Raw genomic sequence first — 24,351 nt, 5'->3', positions numbered from 1 at the left:
GCGTAGAAGGTACTGAGATTTCAATCACTCTCTCCAAGGAATGATGCCAGTCTGTTGCTTGGCTTTAAGTAGGAGGGTGAACTGATCGGATCTGCATTTAGGAAAGATTATTCTGGCCGGGTAGAGGTTGTTGCCCAGATCCATGTTAAGAATCAGCAGTCCCTGGACTAAAAGGTGTCAGGCTCTGGTAGGTCACTGACAGGACCTGGTATGGATGAGGGAAGTATCAAAGGAGAGCAATTGCTGGTTTGGTTCTGGGATTGAAAACAGAGGAAGGAGGGAATGGTTTGGTAAATGAGAGCTGGGAGAGCAGAATAAAAAGGAGTATATGCCTAGGAGTGGAATTGTTGGATCATGTAGTTATTCTTTTTTTTTTTTTAAGAACTGCCAGATTGTTTTCCAAAATGGCTGTACCATTTTACATTCTCACCAGCAATGTAAGAGGGTTCAGTTTCTCCATTTCTTTGCCTGTGTGTGTGCACGCACAGGCTCAGTTACTCAGTTCTGTCCACTCTTGTATCCCATGGACTGTAGCCCGCCAGGCTCTTCTGTCCATGGGATTCTCCAGGCAAGAATACTGGAGTGGGTTGCCATTTCCTTCTCCAGGGGATCTTCCCAACCCAGGGATCAAACCTGCCTTGGATTGGCAGGTGGATTCTTTACCACTGAGCCATCTGAGAAGCCCCATTCCTTGCCAATACTTAACTCTCTCTCTCTCTTTTTTTTAATAGCCATCCTAGTAGGTGTAAAGTGTTATCTCATTGTGGTTTTGATTTTCCTTTCCCTAATGCATGGTGGTGGCTCAGCCTGTAAAGAATCTGCCTGCAATGCAGGAAACACAGGTTTGATCCCTGGGTTAGGAAGATCCCCTGGAGAAGGAAATGGCAACCCACTCCAGTATTCTTGCCTGAAGAATCCCATGAAGAGAGGAGCCTGGTGGGCTACAGTCCAGGGGGTTGCAAAGAGTCAGACACGACTGAGTTACTAACACTTTTACTTCAATGCATGGTGATAGATTGAGCATGCTTTCATAAATTTATTTTGGAGAAATGTTTATTCACATCCTCTAATCATTCTAAAAATTGGGTCATGTGTCTTTTAGTTAGACCTGTAAGAGTTGTCTGTATATTCTGGATGATAGACCCATATCATATGTATGATTTACAAGTGTTTTTGTCATACTAGAATTTTTCCTTTTTTCAAAGTTCTTGAACTTGGATGTCTGTTAACATTTAAGAATGAAACAAAACATTGAACGTAGAGCTGAGTGCAGAATCAGATGTGAATGAGAATCCAGCTTGTAAAGACAGTAAAGAGATTTGCAAAATAAGTATGTTGTTCTTGATAATTTAACATATACTTTTTTTTTAATTTAAAATGTTACTTATATTAAGTAGAGGGCTTCCCAGGTGATGCTAGTGGTAAAGACCCTGCCTGCCAATGCAGGAGACATAGGAGACGTAAGAGTCGTGGGATCGATTCCTGGATAGGGAGGATTCCCTGGAGGAGGAAATGGCAACCCACACCAGTATTCTTGCCTGGAGAATCCCATGGACAGAGGAGCCAGGTGGGCCACAGTCCATAGGGTCTCAGAGTCAGATACCACTAAAGCAACTGAGCACACACTATATTAAGTAGTGGGTTGTTTATGAATAAATTTTAAGTATTTGAAATTTTGAAAGTTTTTGTTTTACTCTATAATATGATAAGTGTTAATAAATATTACCCACATAAACAAATACTCCTTGGGATTCTCAATACTTTTTAATAATGTGAACAATTCCTGAGAATGCAAAGTAGGAAAAGAAATCACTTTTCTTATTTAATGTTAATTATTTTGATAAACTGGCTTTCTTTACATCTACTCTTTATTTTAAATATTTACCTGGCATTCTTAGAGTAGAGTCTTTACTGACTTAATTAAAATCCCTTAAGCCAGGAATTATAAACTTTCTGCTTTTAAATGTAATATAGACGTCCACAAATCCTTTAATTATATGTGTTGTGTATGTATGTGCATTTTCTCAAAATTTATCAAATCTACAGAAAGTCTATAACCCCAAAGTTTAACAACCGTTTCCTCAGTGTACTGTTACCCTAGAAGAAGCTATAGAGACCATTTAGGGAAGAGTATTTTTAGTAGCATATTTGGGGTTCTTAAGAAGACCCAGCCTCCCCTTCATTTAAGGAGTTCTAGGTCTCTACTTTGACACAAGTCTGGGAATTGATTGAGGAGCTATGACTCTTATTTGTATGATTCAGGTTAGAGTTTTGTTCACTTGACCTAGAACTTTTCTGCTTTTGGTAGCCTAATACATTTCTTTTTTGGTAGCCTAATACATTTTCCAAATGTTCCTTGGAAATCCTGAAAGAATATGTCTTATCTGTTTAAATAATGGGCTTCCAAGTTGGCTTAGTGGTAGAGAATCAACCTGCCAGTGCAGGAGCTGCAGGAGACATGCATTTGATCCCTGGGTCGGGAAGATCTCCTAGGGGAGGAAATGGCAACCCACTCCAGTATTCTTGCTTGGGAAATCCAATGGACAGAGGAGCCTGGCGGGCTATAGTCCATGGGGGTCACAGAGTCAGAAACAACTGAGCGACTGATCACGCGTGCATGCACGATATTTAAATGATATAATCTTTTATTGTAGCTCTCTGTTCATATCTTAAAAAAATTATTCAAATGTCTTGCTGTTTTATTAGCCCTCTGATATTAGAATCCTTGACTATGATTACTACTCTGTCAAATTCTTATTTTTCTAATAGTTTTTAAAATATATGCTGATTATCATAGTTCAATATTTATACCTCTTCTAGGATATACATCCTTGAGTGATGCAAGCCACTGCAGTGGTTGAAACAGCTTCTAATAAAGGCTACAACAATAATGGAAGAAACATTCAGAAAGGTAAGAGGCCTTACCTTTGGTTGGCTTTATTCTGGATGGAGAGAAGTAATTAAATGTATAAAGTGACTTAGCAGCAGCAGCAGACTTAATATTAATAGTTCCCTCCTCAGTGTTGCTATATGTTAAGCCTTCCTACCAGTAAGGTGAGATGCAGCATGTTTTTAACTTGACAGATCACTCAGGTGATTTCTGGCAAATGTGAGCAGCCTAAACAGGATCTCTCAGGTAGATGGAAAATTTAAGAAATAGAAGTGAGCTAGAAGAGGGGATTTATGTCCAGCCAGGCTTTCAGGAACTACTGACAGGTACAGTTGCCTTCAGGGTAATAAGTGGAAAGTGGGCAGGTTGACCTCTGCTACCCAAGGAAAGATTTTTTCTTTACATTGATCTAAAATTTCTCTTTCTGTCATAAGGTAGAAGAGAAAATAACAAGGGCATAAAAAGCAAGATGATTAAGCTTTAAGTGTTTATGAATACATGTAGTTAAGAGGACTTTATGATAAAAATTCTTTTTCAAATCAGAAGGGAAATAGTGGATTTTTCAGCAAATAGTAACCTTAGTCATTCTGCTTAGTCAGCTGGAGCTCATATAGCACAATACCATTGAAGTGCCTTTAACAACAGGTACTTATTTTTTCACACTTCTGGAAGCTGGAAGTCCAAATCAGAGTGTCAGCATGGTCAGATCTGATAAGGGCTCTCTCCAGCCTTGTATCAGTGGATGACCACCTTCTTGCAATGTCCTCACATGGTGGAGAGAAAAAGAAAGCAGCTGTCTGCTGTCTCTTCTCTCTTATGTGCACTTATCCCATTTTGAGGGTCATGACCTCATCTAGCCTAGTTACCTCCCAGTGTCCCATCTCTACATAGGAAGTTAGGGCTTGAACACATATGAAATTGAGGGAAACATAATTCAGTCCATAGTAGCAATTACTTAGGGATCATTGTCATGAATAATATAAAAAGTATTCCTCCATTGGGAAGAGCTTGGGCCAGACTATATCTAAGGTCTTATGTTTAACTTCTGTGATGTTGCTAACATTTTATCATTTTTTTTAATCAGATGAGCCTTCTCAACATAAGAAAGAAAATTTGTTATCTCCTAATGGTTGTAAAGAAGCCAAATTGACTTTTCCTAATGATTACTATGATTCCTTGGCATTCGAAAGAAGAGCTAATGATAAAGAAATCAGCAGTATTGATAAGATAGATTTATTGGAGCCATCTTTCACTATGAGTTCAGACACTAACATAGAGAGTGCTCACTCTCAGTCAAGTGAATTTGAAGATAGTATTGACTATGCTTTCCTGAATGAAACCTACACTATACATTATTCAGAGTCAAAACTAAAGAGTGAAAGTCTAATTCATTTAAATTCAGAGTTAGATTCTGAAATGCGGAAAAGAGAAGAGGTGTTTTTTGATATTTTGGAACATGAAGGTAGTAAGACTACTGACTTGGAAAGAATCTACAAGATTTCATATGATGATTATAAAAAAGCTGCTGAAGATGTGCAAAAGCCTGATATAGATGAAGACTCACAGCAGGAATATCACAGTGCAGAAGAACAAGAGTGTATAAATAACCATTTATCATTTGACCAGGCAAAAACATTAGACATACCTAATCTGGAAGTTTTGCGATTAAGAAATTCAGGCTGTGAAGTTAAATGTGCTAGCAATCTAGAAGACAGTCATGTTAAACTGGAAAGTAATTCCAGCATCTCTTTAGATTCAGTTGATGTTTATGGACGAGAAGATTCACCTCATGTCTCCACATTTCAGAATTCTGTTATGTTAAGAGCATTTCATGAACCTAAATATGGAAAACGTAAGGAGCAAGAGACTAGTGTAATGCTTCACACAGTATTGGATGAAGTTGTACTCAGGAGTAGTCATCTTGAACACAAGGAATCTCAATCTAAGGGTTTCCTAAACCCTCAAAAAGCATTAAAAACTAAAATTTATACTCGCAAAATGAACCCTCAATTAACTGAAAGTAAAGATTCTATTGGAAATGTAATTGTTGAGGACAAAATGTTGCAGCACCTTGACAATCCAGGCACATTGCCTCAGGACAAAGATTTAGAGACATTACTCCAGTCTTGTAAAGATTGTCAGACTTCCTCTGTTTTTGATGATTCAGTAATTTCTGCCTGTGGGTATTCACATTATGAAAGCCTACAAAGCACCCCTAACCCAGCCTTGGATGTTTCTATTACTCTACCACGGTCTGCAATCAGAGATAATCAGGCAGTAGAAGAAAGTGGCTCCCTAAAAGTTGCTAATGGCAATACCATCAGTAAAGCACACTTTCACAATATGGAAGGACCGTGTCCCAAATCAGTGACAGATGCAGCAAGTTGTACAGTCACAATTGATCAGATGGTGGATGTTAGCACTGATTTTAGGGCTTGTTTCACAGCAAGCAAGGCGACAAGTGCAAGATCCTCTGTAGTATCCACATCAAGCAACACAGAGATAACAATGATGAATAAAAAACGGCCTAGTGAATGGCAAAGTGAGAAACAAAGAAGTGTGGCTTGTAACACAGATTGGTCATATATTCAAGATACTGAAGATCCACAGATGGCTATGACAAAAGGGCCTGCAGGGAAATCTCTCTCTGTTGACAATTTAAAATCTAATGGAAATGTCCTAAATAAGGTAAAACCAATATGATTAATAATAAAAATGTATATATAGACTTTATAAAGGTACTGTTTGCTAATGTAAACATTTTGGTTTATTGATTTATATCAGGGATTTCTGAGGCTTTGGTGAGAAAATGCTGGATGAAGGGAAAAGGTGACTAGATTGTTACCAACTCTGTTCTTCTCTGGGGGTAGTTATTACCACAAAATCAGTTAGAGTTTGGATTTTACATCTTAACAGATACAACATATATTGTTTGTCATATATGTCTAATTTTATTTTAAATAATGTTTTCAGGATTCCCTGGAGTTAAAAACATTTGAGTTCACAGACTTAAAGAAACATTCTGAAAGGTAAGTCAGATGTATATACTTCCAGATTGTCGTTGTTCAGTCACTGAATTGTGTCTGACTCTTTGCAACCCCATGAACTGCAGCATGCCAGGCTTTCTTCCTTCACTTATCTCCCAGAGTTTGCTCAAACTCATGTCCATTGTGTTGGTGATGCCATCCAACCATCTCATCCTCTGTCACCCCCTTCTCTTACCCTCATTCTTTGTCAGCATCAGGGTCTTTTCCAATGAGTCACCTCTTTGCGTCAGGTGGCCAAAGTATTGGAGCTTCAGGGTCAGTCCTTCCAATGGATATATGCTTGCAGATACATCAGTTTAGGTCATCCACTCAGTCGTGTCCAACTCTTTGCAACCCCATGAACTGCAGCATGCCAGGCTTCCCTGTCCATCACCAACTCCTGGAGCTTGTTCAGACTCATATCCATCAAGTTGGTGATGCCATCCAACCATCTCATCCTCTGTCGTCCCCTTCTCCTGCCTTCAATCTTTCCCAGCATCAGGGTCTTTTCCATTGTGTCAGTTCTTCACATCAGGTGGCCCAAGAAACACAGGAGGAAATAAAGTAGTAATTTGCTTTTTGTGTAGGGTACTTTCATGCTCAGTCGCTCAGTTGTATTTGACTCTGTGACCCCATGGACTGTAGCCTACCAAAATCCTCTGTCCATGGAATTTTCCGGGCAAGAATACTGGAGCAGGTTGCCATTTCCTACTCTAGGGGATCTTCCCGACCCAAGGATTGAACCTGTGACTCTTTCATTGGCAGGCAAATTCTTTACCACTGTGCCACCTGGAAAGCCCGAAGGGTACTTAACCATATAGAATGATAGCTGAGAAGGATTCGAAGAGATCATCCGCTTCAGCCATTTGTCTTGAAACACATAAATATTAGAATAATATAGAACATTAAAGCTTTTCACTTACTGAAATTTAAGTCTGACTAATTCCTTCAGAAAGCTAATGTCATCTTTGTTTATCCAACCCAGACTCACACTAATTTAATTACTTTGTTTTCTTTCATTGGATCCCCTGTAGACCAAAACAAGATAGCACATTTGGATAAAAAATCATATATTGGATAAATAAATACTTATACTGGAGTATTTTAGTCTTGATTTTAATTCAGTGTATAATTTACTTTTCATTCATGGAGAACTAGATGGTAGGGAAGAGGAGAGAAAATGGGAGGTCTCAGAAGTCAAATAGTTTTCATGTTCTGAGGCCATTTACTTTTTCCTTCATTTATCCTTATTCTCCTAATGAGTTTAATCTGGTGTCCAGTCCTATACAATTAAATAGTTGGTTTCAAGAGACAGAAGTATTTGGGAACAGTTAGAAGTGGCAGCTAGTAGGAAGGGAAGAGCTATTAACATTCAAAAGAAGTAGTGATTTTTTAGCTTTTTGTATGATAACAGCAAAATATTTACTTATAATAACATAAGCATTATTATTTTTGAAGTATAAATTATATTTTCTGTTTAAATGGTAATATGTAAAAACCATTTCCTCCAGAATATTTATAACTTTTAAAAACCAGTGTTTGATTTAAGTTGAAAATCTGTTGATTCTGGATATATGTTAGTACTTTATTTTAGAATTTTTTTCTTGGTTAAAAAAAGAAGTATGAATTTGAGAATTATTTACTCTCTTAACTTCGAAAAAGAATATATGTAGCTTTGACTCTTGACATCCTTGTTTTAAATCAATTTCTTTAGTGGAAATTGATTTAAATTTGACAGAGAAATGTTAGAAATTTAAAACCTGTTTCTGGAGGCTTTCTTTGTCATTAACACAGAAAAGTATTTGGAATCTTACCTAATCCGATTTTTTATTTCAAAGGGAATCTCAGCTTCCTAAAGAGGTAGAGAAGAATTTGCCATCGAAGTGCTGTCAGCAGATAATGCAGAGAGCCATCCAAGCCGAGTCGCATCTCTTAAACGTTCACTATCAGTTGTGCCGTCGCCATTGCAGTGACATTTACAGACTTGTGATGGAAGATAGAGAAGGACTAAATAGGTGACTGTTAGGGCTTTTTTGTTTATTACCTGTTCTTTAAATTGAAGTATAGTTGATTTATAATATATGTTTCAGGGATATATCATAGTGAGTCACAGTTTTTAAAGATTATACTTCATTTATAGTTACAGGTGATTGTTAATTTTAAATCTGTATCTTCCTAGAAACCTATCATTATAAATTTACTCTAGAAAATTTCTTTAGTTTTCATTTTTGAAGGGCAAAAAGAGGGTAGATTGTAACTGGGTTTTTAACTAGCCTAAGGGTAATTAGAATGTAGTAATATTTTAATTTCATGGACAGGCAACAGTGCATGTTGGGATAATGGATCCAGTAAAAAGACAGATTCAGTGTTTATAAAGTCCAAATATGGATGAAGTCAGTTGGAGTGTTTTTTATGACATTCTACCACATTCTTTCTGGCTTATTTGTATACTGAGGTTTGCTTTTACTGCCCCAAGAAAAGCATATCTTCTGTGATTCATTTTCTGTTATTAAACATTAAAAAAAAATTTTAGAGATCTATTAGAAGTAAATGTATATAGATGCGTAATTTGATGTTAGTTTTAAATGGGTGGCTTGGGCCTAAATAATTTAGTTTTTGTGAACTTAACTTTTGAACAGGAATTTATCAAGTAATTCTACTAAGAAGGATTTAGGATCAGCACTACTGTCGGTTTTAGGAGACTTAAAAGTTAGATACATGAATTTGAAAGAAAAGATAAACAAGGGTATACCACTAGAAGAACTGCCTCCCTTGTCAATAGAATCAAGATTATTATCTGCCTTCTCTACTTTTGCTTTCAGGGTATGTATTTATGTTTTACAAATGAAATTTTTACTTCGTTTGGACAGGAAACACTTTAAAAGCTTTTTCTTCCCTTCTTTCTCTTTGCAGCTAATGAAAGAAGAGTCACATATGTAAGTTATGTATTCATCTAGTTTGAAATTTATTGAATTTTAAAAATTGGTTAATTCAGTTAACTTTGTTTTGTTTTATTCTGTATTCAGAATATTGATAAATGCTTTAATGAAATGTTAATCTGTTTAGCTTTTCAGGAGCAGATTCTGAACTAGATCATCAAAGTACACATGATGATGGTTCTTCCAGCCTAAAGAAGACACTCTCTCAAGTGAGATTTTTTTTTTAAGCAGTTCATCAAGTATAAGTCTTTAATTTTATGGCTTGCACCGACTCATTTTTAGGAGCTCTCACATCCTTCTTTTCATTCAGCTGGCTTGCTTTGGGGCTTCCCTGCTGGCTCAGATAGTAAACAATCATACTACCATTTGAGGACTGTGGCTGATTAGAAGGAACATAGTATCCTGACCAAATGGATGTCAGTAGCGTATGTTGCAGAGAAGGCAATGACACCCCACTCCAGTACTCCTGCCTGGAAAATCCCATGGAGGAGGAGCCTGGTAGGCTGCAGTCCATGGGGTCGCTAAGAGTCGGGCATGACTGAGTGACTTCACTTTCACTCTTTACTTTCATGCATTGGAGAAGGAAATGGCAAGCCACTCTAGTATTCTTGCCTGGAGAATCCCGGGGGTGGTGGAGCCTGGTGGGCTGCCGTCTATGGGGTTGCACAGAGTCGGACACAACTGAAGCGACTTAGCAGCAGCAGCAACAGCATATGTTGAGTAAGATGACCACACAGATTGTCATCAAATCAGGAGACTTTGAGGATGAAAGTGAAGTCGCTCAGTCGTGTCCGACTCTTTGCAACCCCTTGGACTGTAGCCTACCAGGCTCCCCCATCCATGAGATTCTCCAGGCAAGAATACTGAAGTGGGTTGCCATTTCCTTCTCCATGAGGATGAAAGGTAGTGATTTAATAATTCACCATGGCAATTAATATAAAACTTGACTGTCTCTGGCAGATCATAGTTTATGGTCCCCATCACGTTAATCCAGTGTAGTGAAAACTAATGTGCTATGCCTTTATCTCATGAGGTAGTATAATATCTAGTTCATTTTAGATGGAGCAAAGTTTCATTGCTTCCTTGCTAAAATGATGAAAATAGTTTTTAAATGCCTTTCATAGGTTTTCTTAATTGATGTTTGTCAGATGACAATCTGTGTAAGAGTACTTTGAAAACTGAAGTGATAGAGAAACATGAGTTATATTCACTATCAACAGAGTTAGAAAACTGAAGTTTGTTTCTGCTTTCCGACTTTGGTCTTAACCCTGTGGTTATATTATTATTTGGGTAGTTATAAATGGTAAGATGCATCCCAAAGCCAGAAGTGAAATAAATACTTGATTGGTTTATATTCCTTTCTCTTAAGACAAATGATGAAAAATAAATTAGCAAATTAGTTATTCCATCATTCTGTTCTTTAAAAAGAGAAAGTCTCAATTATCCACAAAGAATTAACAGGTCTAAAATCAGATTTTTATAACTTACATAGTTTGCTTGAACAACTTGTCCATTTAATGATATGTGATGTTCTGGAGGGATTTTGTTTTTCATCATTATAAAGGTAGCAATGGTGTAACCTGCTTATTTGGGCAGAACAATCTTTAAAAGTACAAGATGCAGATATAACATATTTATAACCTTAATTTTGATTCTGAAACAGTATCTTCTTTAAGTTAGGATTACTTTTTAATACCTGTCTCACTAAGTTACGCATGAAAGTATTTCAGCTACTTATGTACCTCTTTATAATTTTTCTTAGTCTTGTACTACCTATAATGTTGTTTGCTTTGTATTTTTTTAAATGATTCTCCTTTTTTAAAAAAAAGTATATGTGAAGAGTAACATGTGTGGGAAAGAAATATAGACTCCCCATAAATAAAACGTATAAATAAACATACATTAAACATATAACTTAAATGTTAATGTGAAAAATACTTACATGTATACCTCCAGAAATCTTCTCAGGTACTTCTGGTGTGTGGCTGTCACTCTTTGCTAAATAGTGATGGTGTTCACATACAGGGGCTTCCCTGGTGGCCCAGGCAGTAAAGGATCCGCCTGCAGTACAAGAGACCACCCGCAGAGCAGGCGGCCTGGGTTCCATCCCTGGGTCAGGAAGATCCCCCAGAGAAGGAAATGGCAACTCATTCCAGTATTCTTGCCTGGAAAATCCCATGGACAGACGAGTCTGGCAGGCTGTAGTTCATGGGATCGCAAGAGTCGAGCACAACGTAGTGACTAAACCACTACCACCTCACATACAGTCACTGTATAGCTAGTTTCAAATCATAATTCTCATGTGTGACAGACATGACACTGAATAAACAGATCACTTAGGTTTAGTTTGCTCGTCTGTAAACTGGGTTGGTAATGATTTTGTCTCATAGCCTTTGCTATTGTGAGGGGTAAATAATGCCAGTAAAGCTTACCTGCCACATAGTAAGAGTGCATAATAACTGTTAGTCCTTATTTATTATTTTTGTTCTTGTTATCAATCCTTAGACATCTCTGTTACTTGACAATGGTCATCCTAAACAAGATGAATCACCCGGAGAGGGTGGTTTACAAAATGATGATATAGATGTAGACTTGAGTCAACTAAAACTTGATGATAAAGGTTAGTATAAAATATTTGTCTTGTGTTATTGCCAGAAAGTAAATGACAAAATTTAAAATATCCCTTCTGCCCATCTATTAAGTTAAACTTTTTAATTAACTGAATGACACAATTCTGATTATGAGTGTTAGGTATGTTCTTGTTGCATCTGCTTGATACCTTTAAGGTTACTTAATATATCTGATAATGCCAAATAATAATGCACATTTTTTCTTCTGGTTCATGTTTTCCAATTCAAAAAATTCTTTTTTCTGTCCAGTTTATATCTCTGTAAACTGTGTGGTTTTTCTTTTTTTTCTTTAGTTTTCTCTATGAAAAGATTATGATCGTTCCAGGAAGATCATTAATTCAATTTTTAATGAAATAAAGACCTGTAGCACTGCTTAACCCCTTTTTACAGATGTTTACTATTATTCTATCTATAATGTTTCTTCTTCAGTAAAGGATAATTCAGAAAAATACGGAAATTTTCTGGTTGTCCAGTGGTTAAAAATCTGCCTGCCACTGCAGGGGACAGAGGTTTGCTCCCTGGTCTGGGAGGATCCCACATGCTGCAGAGCAGCTGAACCTGTGTGCCTCAGCCACCGAGACCCAAGCTCTAGAGCCCGTGCACCACGGCAGGAGAAGCCACCACAATGAGCAGCTCACTCACCGCAGCGAAGAGGAGCCCTGCCCACTGCAGCTGGAAAAGCCCGCATGCAGCAACAGGGGCCCAGTACAGCCAAACATAAATGAATGATTTTTTTATCAGGAAATAAGACTTAATAAGCTAGGAATCTGTGTTAATTAAAACGGAGGCAGATCACACAGCTACCATCTCAATGTTAAACGCTGTACATAACTCATTGCTAATTCTCTTCAATTTCTCAGACTGCAAAAATTACCGAGAAGTAAGTGAAGACTGGTTTGATGCTAAAGAGAACCTGACTGGAGCAGACTTCTCAGGAATACAAGAAAATCAGATAGAACAAGACAAAGGGGACCCGAAGTTTACCCTTGGTTGGTTCTTAAAAGTTTACTAAGAAACCCTAACCTAGCTCATTCATAAAATAGTGCTTACCTTCTTCTGTAGTATTTGGGTGGGCGGTGGGGCGGGGGGCGGGCAGGTGCTGTACTGTTGTAACATTTTATTCCCATTTGCTTTCCCACATGTTAATAACTTAGTCTGCTTCAAGAATGTTTTCATCTTTAGATGGCATTTAATTGCTTACGAAGGTTGGAATTTCCTCTAGTATCTGAGATTACTGCCCCTCTGTCATTTCTAATGATATGCTGTTTTCTCCTATTTATTTTATATATTTCTATGGATTTTTGTTTTATTCAACATAATAGGATACTTTTATTTTTTCCCTGCTTGATATATAATGTTTAAGATTTTTAAGCAAAATATAAAAGTTAAAATTATCTGAAGTGTCTCTAACCTGCAATAACTACTAATATTCATTACCATTCTTCAATGTGTTTCTTTATACTTATATTTAATATACATATATAGTTTAAAATAAATGGCATCATATTGTCTAGTTTTATTGTAACTACTTTTTTCTTTCTTTGCATTATTTTTCTCTGTATCACTTATCAAATGCTGTGTAGTTTGTTTACTCGATATTTTAACTGCTTTCCCACACTCAAAATATCAACTCAGTGAGGTTTTGTTCACTGCCTACACCCAGTGCCAGGTACAGCATTCTACCCGTGGGGTATTTAGTAGATATGCTAAACTTATGAAGGTGAGGTGATGGGTACAATGTTGTCTCCTGATTCTTATTTACTGCCTTTTCTACTAATATTGTAGCTCCTTGCTCCCTCCACACCCCAATGTAAAATTATAAAGATAAGTAATTCATTCTCTCTATACATTATAAACATTATACATTATACATTTTCTCTCTGTACATTATAAACCAAAGAGATTATAACAAGTTATATAAAGTAACTTAATGAAGAAGGTTAGGTATTAATTGCCTAGAGATGAAGGACTCTGCCTAAATTTCAGCACCATGGCTTATTAGATTGGTGGCGTAAACTCCAGACCTCAGTGTCCTTACTTGGAAAGTGGACACGGCAATGGTTGCAGCTTAACAGGGTGGCTGTGCTCATTGCAAGAGATGACAGACACCCAGTGTTAGCACATTGCACAAACATGGAGAGCACTCAAGAAGCGTTATGCTACTCGTAATACTTAATGAAAAAAATAAAACTTAAAAATACCCTATTTCATAATAAGACGTAAATAGAATCACTCTAAGGATTTATTCCTCAGATATTTATTGTTCGCCCTCTATGCGCCAGGTTTAGATTTTGGTGGTAACTTGAAAGAATCTCAGTTCACTAAATTCTTTTTGATTTCAGACCAGGTTTGCTTCAAAACAGAGATCATGAAAATGTCGTCTTAATAACTTTGAATTTTTTCATCAAATGAGAAAAAAAACTATAATTCTGATATTTTGGTTTTTAAATAATACTGAGTCATGTGTCCACCCTTTTTTTCTTATATGCAGTTACCATTACCACAAGCAGTATGCCTGCTGTTGATATTTTTGCCTGATTTAAAGGTTTCCTTGGTATGTTGTCCTAGCAAGGAGTGTATGTAAAGAGAGCCCTCACCAGCATGCACACAGCATCCTGGGTGCATCCAGCATCCTAGATAGCACTCTCTGAACCAGAGATAAATGGAGATACTTTCTTTAGTGGTTGATGTAATTAATTAGATGTTATTGATCCATTTTTGAGCCATAAGGGACTAAATATCAACCAATCCAACCTCTTTATTTTTAACATGGTATGATTAAATCCCAGAAATTTTGAAACTGTGCTTCAGGCTGTTACTCTTTAGCCTAGTACTGATACTTGGTAATAGCTTTATAATCATCTTTATGGTAATAAAAAATGAAATCTTTAACAATTTTTACATTCTCTCTTTAAAATATTGATACAATAATGATTATGTTCTGCTGTATATCATATTTATCTACAAGCAGAAATAAAGAATGTGGAGCCCTTACGAAGAGATAAAGGTTACTTGATGCACGTTGGTGGCCTCTGCCCTTCAGTGTCTGAGGTATGCCAGGGTCTATTTTTTGAGCTTCACTTTCAGATCTATCAATGTTCATATTTTGATTGTTCTGCCTTTCTTTATCTTCTTTTAGGCTGATTTAAGGTCTTATTTCCAAAAATATGAAATTTCTGACATTTCAATTTATGATTCTTCTCCTAATTACAGGTATGTTTCCCAAATTCAACAAATGTACCTTTGCTGGGTGTCTGCTGTGTGTAGGTCTAATTAGCGGTCTGCTCTGTACTAAATGTCAACCACTTTGGTGATTAAGCCAGGAGTTTTTCAGCCCAGAATAGGAAATGTCAACCCACTCTGGTATTCTTACCTGGAGAATTCCATGGACAGAGGAGCCTGGTGGGCTACAGTCCATGGGGTCACAAAGAGTCGGACACAACCAAGCGATTACTGCTAACACTTTCTTAGCCCAGAAGAGGAATACACATAGCTGCAGTCATTAGTTGGTGCTGTTCTTAATCAAGTCTTTCTTTCATTATACTTTTTAACATGTTACTAAGGAGATATAGGAGAATTTCTGAGTTTTCTGCAGTTACCTTGTTCCATACCATTTCATGGGGGCAGTAGAGTACATTAGTTAAGAGAACAAGCTCCTCAGTTAGATGGCTTGGACTCACTTCCCAGCTCCATCAGCAACTTGATGAATAAGTTTGGTCAAGTTACTTAACCTTTCTGTATCTCAGGCTCTTCATTGATAAAGTGAGGATAATGATGATACCTACATAGCATTGCTGTGAAACTGTTATGAGGTAAATAAGTAAGCCTTTAGAAATAAAGCCTGGCATGTAATGGGCACTCAGAAATTATATTCAGTTTTATTATTTTTTATTTTAATTACTTTTCAGTTGATACTTTATTTTTTAGATATATGGCTATATTATCTACAGACAATCATTTCTAATACATATGTTGCTACTTCCTTTTTTGTGGTATCATCAGAGCATTCAAAAGTATCAAATAAGAATGGTGATAGCTTAATGGAAATGCCTTTACTGTTTTATCACAAAAAAGTATAGCTTTTTATTTCAGATATAAAAATTAAAATACATTTTAAAAGGATCCCATTTGTAGTTGGGTTGAAATTTATTGAAAGTGTTTCGTTTTGTCTTAAATATATAGACTTAAAGAGCATATGCTTTTTTTGACCCATTAATACATTAATATATTTCAGTATATTAAAAGTGGTGTTGTGTTCCTAGGAGTATTATTACTGTTATACTTGATGTGAAAGATTCTTTCAGTGTCTTATTGAATCCTTTGAAAAAGAGAAACTATGTATTTTTATTCCTTGAAGTATTATACATTCTATGTGAAAATTTAGGAAATATAATTAAATACAAAAATATAAGGTTACAAAGATTTATCATGGTCCCATCTTTTGAAGACATCTGCCCTTCAGAGTTGATATATTCTTCCATTTACACTGTCTATTTACACTGTCTAGAGCTGGCTCTTTCAAGGAGGGCTCTTGCCCAGCCTTCTCACTTAAAAAGTTAAAATTCTGGATAGATTTTCCAACTCTTTTTGGACTACATATTTTTTCAGTACAAGACCATAGGACATTCTCTTCTGCTGCTACTGCTGCTGCTGCTAAGTCGCTTCAGTCGTGTCTGACTCTGTGCGACCCCATAGACGGCAGCCCACCCGGCTCCCCCGTCCCTGGGATTCTCCAGGCAAGAACACTGGAGTGGGTTGACATTTCCTTCTCCAGTGCGTGAAAGTGAAAAGTGAAAGTGAAGTCGCTCAGTCGTGTCCGACTCTTCGAGACCCCATGGACTGCAGCCCACCAGGCTCCTCCATCCATGGGATTTTCCAGGCAAGAGCACTGGAGTGGGGTGCCATTGCCTTCTCTTCTATTTTCTGCTAAATGTTTTGGAATTTTTCCTTTCACATTTAACCCTTCAATGTATTCAATGTATCTTTCAGATACATTTATGTATATAGGGATTAATTTTAATTTTTTAATGTGGATAGCTAATTGTCCTGAGAACACTAATCTGTGTAATAACTGTCATATATTAGCTTTGCAAATGTTTTACATTAAATTTTTATATAAAATTAATAGATAATTCAGAAGAAATGCTGTCTTTTATTTCCCATCTTTGAGTTGTGGTTTTTTTTTTTAGTTGTCTTAAGTATTCTTCCTGATCCCAAGGTAAGTGTAGTGACTTTTGTTTTTAAGAGCAGTTATTCTTCTGAAAGATACCTGCTAGCCAATAGTTACACAGTGATGTTTAAGGCCATTTAAAGTCATTAACAAGAACCTTTTGGTTTTCTGCTTTTATGTTTTAGATATGCATCTCTTGCTTTTAAAAAAAACAGTGATGCAAAGATGGCTGTGAAAGAAATGAATGGTATAGAAATAAAAGGGAAATCAGTAAATGTGCGACTTGTCAAAACTCCTGGAGAATATACATCACCACTTTCCTCCAAAAATGGAAATAAAGTTAGTTTCAGTAATTTGGAAAAAAGTACCAGCAAAGAAATCAGCTCACCCTCCTCTATTTCTAGACTGCCCAGAACTCGGCCGAGACAGCTGGGATCTGAGCAAGACAGTGAGTTCTTCCCTTTTGACCAAAAGGTTAGTTTTCTTGATCAAGCCCTTAAATGGTCTTCTCGTATGCTATATTTCAATAAGTAGCTCTGTAGGACAAATAACTCTAGGACAGCATCATGAAATGGGAATAAGGACATTAATCTCAATAGTTTCTAACATTGACTCCAAACTAGGCCGCTTCTGTACAACTCCAGTTGCTCCTGGAGGAAACAGATCTTCGCAAACCTTGCTGCAGAGAAATTCATTTCTCCTTACCTAGGCTCTTGGCCAATTCTGTGCAGTCTTTTTATCTCTTTATCTTGGACAGTATTACTCTGCAAGTGGCTACTTACGCTTTCATCATTCTCTTTTTTTCACAGCTAACCTTATCATAATTATTAAAACCATAAAATATAGTCATTTTTATTTTGTATGCTCTCCTCTTTACCTCGTTGAGGTTTTAAATGGCACATGGAAGGTGATAAAATTGACTTACTCATTCTTATCTCTGTACTGCTCAACAAAATAGCTGGCATCCTATAGGCATGCCATAGATTTTTTTTTTTTCAAGTTACCTGCAGTAAAATTCGCTCTTTTTGCTGTCTTGAGTTTAGACATGTACATAGGCATGTAACCACCACCACAATCAAGGTATAGATCTGTTCTATCATTTCAAAACATTCTCTTGTGCTCTGCTCTGTTTCCTGTTTCTTTTAATCTAATTTTACCTTTTATAGAATATCCTATGAATAGAATATTATATAGCCTTATTAGTCTGGCTTCTTTCACTTAGCTTAATGCATTTTATTACTGAGTTCTAAGAGGTTTTCATATTCTGAAGATAAATCATCTATCAGATAGATATGAAATTCTCAAATACTTTTCCCAGCCTATAGTTTGCATTCTTTTAATAGTGTATTCTCAGAGCAGAAGTTTTAAATGTTGGATTGCATTATCAATTTTTTTAAAGAGTGTTTTTAGTGTTGTTTCTGCATTTCTACACATAAACCTCTGCGTAACCCATGGTCACAAAGATTTTGAGTTCATTTTTATATGATATGTGAGATATAAATTGAGGACGCTTTTGGTTTGTGTTTTTGTTTTGTGTGTGGAATTGTTCTAGCATCATTGTTGAAAAGACTAGCCAATCTCCACTGAATTGTCTTTGTGCCTTCATCCAAAATCAATTGACCATATTTGTGTGGATCTATTTCTAGAGTGTCCTCTTCTATCTCTCTCAGATTTTCCACCAGTATTACATATCTTGATTATTATAGCTTTCAGTGAGCCTTGAAATCAAGTAGAATTAGTCCTCCAACTTTATTCTTTTCCAGAATTGTTTGGGCTATTCCACTGTCTTTGCCCATAAATCTCATAATTCTGCTTGTCACTGTCTATTAAAAAATCCTGCTTGGATTTTTACTGGAGTTAGTTGGACTCTACAGATCAGAGAAAATCCCTTTTTAATAAATGGATGGAAGGAAAACATATTTGTTGAATAAATGAATTGAGGTTTTTTTCCCTTGAAAGTAAGATAAAGGGATCTCTTCTCCCTGTGTCCATATCCCATTCTTTCCACTAATTCTGGAGTTATCCCATTGTTTTTCTGTACCATTAGTGACTCTGTTTCTACTCACAGGCCTTTCTCCACTTAGAGTTATGCACAGCTCTTCCTAATCCTGCCAACATTTCCACTTGATTTTTCATTCTTTTGACATGAACATCCTTATTTGTTCTGTGATTTTTCCTGTCAAACCTCCCAAACAAGTACTTATATCCAATGTCTGGGTTTCTTTAATTGTTCCTTTTCTTCATCCTAATAATCTGACTTCAGTCTCTTAAAATTTTACTTACAGTGCTCTTCCTGTAGTCACTAGTGACGTTGTCATTGGTCTTTCTCCCTGTCTCCCTCCATTTTGACCATTTAGCCCATTGGATGTTGGTCATCCCTTTCTTTCAACTCTTCTCTATTCATCTCAGTGACACTCGGTGTTTAGGATGGGTTTTTGGTGTGTAGCGCGAATCCATAATAGGAAAGAAGGAAGCAAAACTACAGTGGGATACAGGGGGACTTGACCTGGAGCTTTGGAGCTCTGGCTCCTCCCTGCCCCTCACCTGGTCTCTTGCCTCTACATCCCTGTAAGTGCCTTTCTTTGCTTCTCTCTGCACACTGGCTTTCTCTGTCTGCTCATGACTTCTCACCCTCCAGGAGGCTTTATTTTGCTTAATTCTGACTCTACAGAGATTTTCAGTTCAAGCTCCTGTCATCATTTGACTAACTCATTTGCTCTGTGTTCCAGTTCCACATTCTTTAGACAGGGAATCTGATCCAGCCTGATTTTGGTGTTCATGGGTTCAGGTAATAACAGCACTCTTGGTCCTGTCAGCAGAGGCAGCAGGCTATGGAGCTGGTAGAGGGAAGGTCATGTGTTGTAAACAGGGCACCATGGACTGGGCCAGGAGTCTGCTGTCCTCTAATCTGTGGACAGGGCAGCTCTTGTTGCATCTTCGTTAAATTGTACTCTTACTTTTCTAGCAGCTTCCTGTCACCTTTATTCTCAGATTCTTAACATTTTTTCATTATATTCATTTATAAAGTATTTATTGACTATAACAAGAGTTAGAGAGTGATGATTAAGAAGAACAGATTCATAACCTGGCTTTACTACCTACTCATCATGGGCTGGGCATGTTACCACCCTCCTTGTCTGAGCATCCTTATTTTAAAATGGGGATAAGTGTTCCTGCCTCATGAATGTTGGGAGCTTTCAGTTCAGTTCAGTTCAGTTGCTCAGTCGTGTCCAACTCTTTTCGACCCCATGAATTGCAGCATGCAAGGCCTCCCTGTCCATCACCAACTCCCGGAGTTCACTCAAACTCACATCCATCGAGTCGGTGATGCCATCCAGCCATCTCATCCTCTGTCGTCCCCTCCTCCTCCTGCCCCCAATCCCTCCCAGAATCAGAGTCTTTTCCAATGAGTCAACTCTTCGCATGAGGTGGCCAAACTACTGGAGTTTGAGCTTTAGCATCATTCCTTCAAAGAACACACAGGGCTGATCTCCTTTAGAATGGACTGGTTGGATCTCCTTGCAGTCCAAGGGACTCTTAAGAGTCTTCTCCAACACCACAGTTCAGAAGCATCAATTCTTCGGTGCTCAGCTTTCTTCACAGTCCAACTCTCACATCCATACATGACTACTGGAAAATCCATAGCCTTGACTAGACGGACCTTTGTTGGCAAAGTAATGTCTCTGCTTTTTAATATTCTATCTGCTGCTGCTAAGTCACTTCAGTCGTGTCCAACTATGCGACCCCATAGACGGCAGCCCACTAGGCTCCTCTGTCCCTGGGATTCTCCAGGCAAGAATACTACAGTGGGTTACCATTTCCTTCTCCAGTGCATGAAAGTGAAAAGTAAAAGTGAAGTCACTCAGTCATGCCTGACTCTTAGAGACCCCGTGGACTGCAGTCTAGCAGGCTCCTCCGTCCATGGGATTTTCTAGGCAGGAGTACTGGAGTGGGGTGCCATTGCTTTCTCCAGCTATCTAGGTTGGTCGTAACTTTCCTTTTAAGGAGTAAGCATATTTTAATTTCATGGCTGCAGTCACCATCTGCAGTGATTTTGGAGCCCCCCAAAATAAAGTCTGACACTGTTTCCACTGTTTCCCCATCTATTTCCCATGAAGTGATGGAACCAGATGCCATGATCTTCGTTTTCTGAATGTTTAGCTTTAAGCCAACTTTTTCACTCTCCTCTTTCACTTTCATCAAGAGGCTTTTTAGTTCCTCTTCACTTTCTGCCATTAAATGAGTTTAATACAGAAAATTCCTCAGAACAATACCTGTCATGGAGTGTGTACTCAGTGAATAAGGAAATGGCAACCCACTCCAGTATTCTTGCCTGGAGAATCCCATGGACAGAGGCTACAGTCCACAGGTTCGCAAAGAGTCGAACACGATATTGAATAACACACAACAACAACACACACTGTTATTTACAAGTAACTTGGCTTTCTTGGAAAACCCATTTTCTCTGAGGTTTCAACTGCTACCTAAACTATTATATCAGAATTATTTATTTATCAAATAGTATACCAACTGTGTACACTATTGTAGGCAGTGGGAAAGTAGCAATGAACAAAACAGACAAAAATCTGTGCTGTTAAAGAGCTTAAGGTGATTCCCTGGTGCCTCAGGCAGTAAAGTGTCTGCCTGCAATGCTAGAGACTCAGGTTCGATCCCTGGGTCAGGAAGATCCCCTGGAGAAGGAAATGGCAACCCACTCCAGTATTCTTGCCTGGAAAATCCCATGGACAGAGGAGCCTGGTAGACTACAAAGAGCCTGGTCACAAAGAGTCAGACAGGACTGATCAACTTCACTCACTCAAAGACCTTAAGTCTAATGAAGGAGATAAGGAAATAGGCAAATGTTTAAAACATATAACATTCTGATTTGGGAGATCTCATATTTTATATATCTTACCTTGAATTTTCTTCTAGGTAGGAAAGTGCCAGCTCTTTCCTTGTTGAACTTTTATGGGATGTACAGTGGTTTCATACAATTTATAGCCTACTTGCATTGTTATTGTTCAGTCACTAAGGCATGTCTGACTCTGCAACCCATGAACTGCAGCATGCCAGGCTTCCCTGTACTTCAGTATCTCCCTGAGTTTCATCCAACTCATGCCCGTTGAGTCAGTGATGCCATCCAAGCATCTCATCCTCTGTTGCCCCCTTTTCATGCTCTCAATTTTTCCCAGCATCAGGGTCCTTTCCAGTGAATTGGCTCTACACCTCAAGTGGCCAAAGTATTGGAGCTTCAGCTTCAGCATCAGTCTTTCCAATGAATATTCAGGGTTGATTTCCTGTATGATGTACTGGTTGGATCTCCTTGCAGTCCAAGGGACTCTCAAGAGCCTTTTCTAGCACCACAGTTTGAAAGCGTCAAGTCTTCAGTGCTCAGCCTTCTTTATGATCCAGCTTTCACATCCATGCATGAGTACTGGAAAAAACATAGCCTTGACTATATGGACCTTTGTCTGCAAAATGTCTAGGATTGACAAAGCTGTTCTTCCAAGGAGTAAACGTCTTTTCATTTCGTGGCTGCAGTCACCATCCACATTGATTTGGGACCCAACAAAATGAAATCTGACACTGTTTCCACATTTTCCCCATCTGTTTGCCATGATGTAATAGGAACCAGAGGCCATGATCTTAGTTTTTTGAATGTGGAGTTGTAAGCCAGCTTTTTTACTCTTTCACCCTCATCCAGAAGCTCTTTAGTTCCTCTTTACTTTTTGCCATTAGGGTGGTGTCATCTGCATATCTGAGGTGGTTGATATTTCTCTGTGTAATCCTGATTCCAGCTTGGGATTCATCCAGCCCAACATTTTGCATGATGTACTCTGCATGTAAGTTAAGTAAGTAGGGTGACAATACACAGCCTTGTCCTACTCCTTTCCCAAGTTTGAACCCATCTTGTTCCATGCCTGGTTCTCACTGTTGCTTGTCCTGCATACAAGTTTCTCCGGAGGCAGGTAAGGTGGTCTGGTATTCCCATCTCTTTAAGGATATTACACAGTTTGTTGTGATCCACACAGTCAAAGGCTTTAGCATAGTCAGTGAAGCAGAAGTAAATGATTATTTTGGATGGTTAATAGTAATTAATTGATCATTTTAATTTTGTCTCCAGTCTGATTATAAGATATATAACTGATGGTTCTATTTTATAGCACTAGTTTCCCCCCTCCCCAGCATGTTCTGGGCATATAGGTTGTTCATTAAATGTTTAGTAAATAAGACATAGATTGTAAGATATAAATATGTGTATATAATTACCATGTAGACTAGCCTTTCTCTATCAGGTTGGGTAAAAGAATTAAGCCTTCATGCCCTAAGCCTAAGATATCCATTGTATGTAATGAATGAACCTCTCTCCTGTGCATCTAGAACTGGTTATGTCCTATCTTAGGGAAAATTGAGAAAATAGTTAACATTATTTTCTGAGTCCTGTGGATCAGATGAGTAATCCTTTTTGAGAAAGGCTAATTTCAACATAGCCCATATACTTGCCATGTGTTTGGCATTTTTAAAAATAAGTGGCCCTGAATACATCTCAAGTAAGTCTACTTGGTAGGAAAAAAATAATCTTGAAGTAAATGTTTTAGAAATTTTGATTTTACTATTTGTAGCTTTTTAATTTAGAATAGGCTGAATTGTATCTGTAATCATCACTGATTTAAATAAAACTTTAAAATGTTTATTTAGGGTGTAAAGAAGAATTGTAAACAGATTGAGTCTACTAAATTATTACCTGATACACCTATTCAATTCATACCTCCAAAAACACTGAACCTGCGTAGTTTTACCAAGATCATAAAGAGACTGGCTGAACTACATCCAGAAGTTAGCAGGTAATGATTACAGTTATATTTTAACTGGTTTTAAAAGTTTGTATAAAAATAGAGTTCCTTTCAATAAATAACTAAGCCATACTTAGAATGTGCTACTTTGGAAAAGACAAATGCTCATGTATGTTTTCCTTTGGCATAGAGATCACATTATAGATGCTCTTCAGAAAGTAAGAGTAAATCATAAAGGTTTTCTGAATGGCTTATCTATTAATTCTATTGTGGAAATGACTTCCTCTGTTTTGGAAAACTCTGCTTCCAGTTAGGAATAAAAGAAGCAATAAAAGGTAAGTCAGTCATATCTTTCATATTTAAACAGTAAACATTTTAAGCTATGGATTCCATTTCCTTTTCAAATAAAAATTATATTGAAAATAATAAGATAATATTACAAACTCTAAAACAAGCATAGTGATTTGGTTCACTGTTAATGCAAAACTAGTTAACCCAAAATTTATTGACTTAAGCAACCTTTATCATCACCTAGTTTGCAGGTCAGAATTCAGGAATGGCATAGCTGGGTGTTTTTAGCTTAGTGACTCTCGTGATGTTGCATCAAGGTGCTGGCATGGGCTGTGGTCATCAGGAGGCTTGATCGAGACTGGAGACCGCTCCTGAGACAGCTTCTTCCCACGGCTGTTGGCAGGGGCCTCTATTTCGCACCACATGGGCCTTGCTATAGGGCTGCTTGAGTGTCTTTGCAGCGTGGCGTCTGGCCTCTTCAGAGCAAGAGCCATCAGAGAGAGAGCGAGATGGAAGCTGCAGTGTCTTTTATGACCCCACCCTCAGGAGTCATACTCCATCATTTCTACCACATTCTGTCCGATGCAAGTCACTATGTGAATTCACACTCT

General features: G+C 37.7%; 1 protein-coding gene across 1 annotated transcript; it reads left to right on the top strand.

Annotated features, from left to right (window-relative positions):
* The first annotated feature begins 2,838 nt into the window (after positions 1-2,838).
* RBM44 (RNA binding motif protein 44) lies at positions 2,839-23,763 on the top strand. The gene is made up of 14 exons (XM_069569626.1): positions 2,839-2,911; positions 3,975-5,578; positions 5,864-5,919; positions 7,755-7,931; positions 8,556-8,739; positions 8,830-8,852; positions 8,983-9,064; positions 11,361-11,475; positions 12,346-12,474; positions 14,457-14,536; positions 14,625-14,698; positions 16,841-17,129; positions 23,355-23,500; positions 23,640-23,763. The coding sequence occupies exons 1-14, from the start codon at positions 2,839-2,841 to the stop codon at positions 23,761-23,763; spliced, it is 3,156 nt and encodes a 1,051-aa protein (XP_069425727.1).
* Positions 23,764-24,351: the final 588 nt, after the last annotated feature.

The sequence above is a fragment of the Ovis canadensis genome, chromosome 1 (assembly GCF_042477335.2).
Source record: "Ovis canadensis isolate MfBH-ARS-UI-01 breed Bighorn chromosome 1, ARS-UI_OviCan_v2, whole genome shotgun sequence".
Classification (NCBI taxonomy): Eukaryota; Metazoa; Chordata; class Mammalia; order Artiodactyla; family Bovidae; genus Ovis; species Ovis canadensis.
This window is presented reverse-complemented; position numbering and strand designations above follow the sequence as displayed.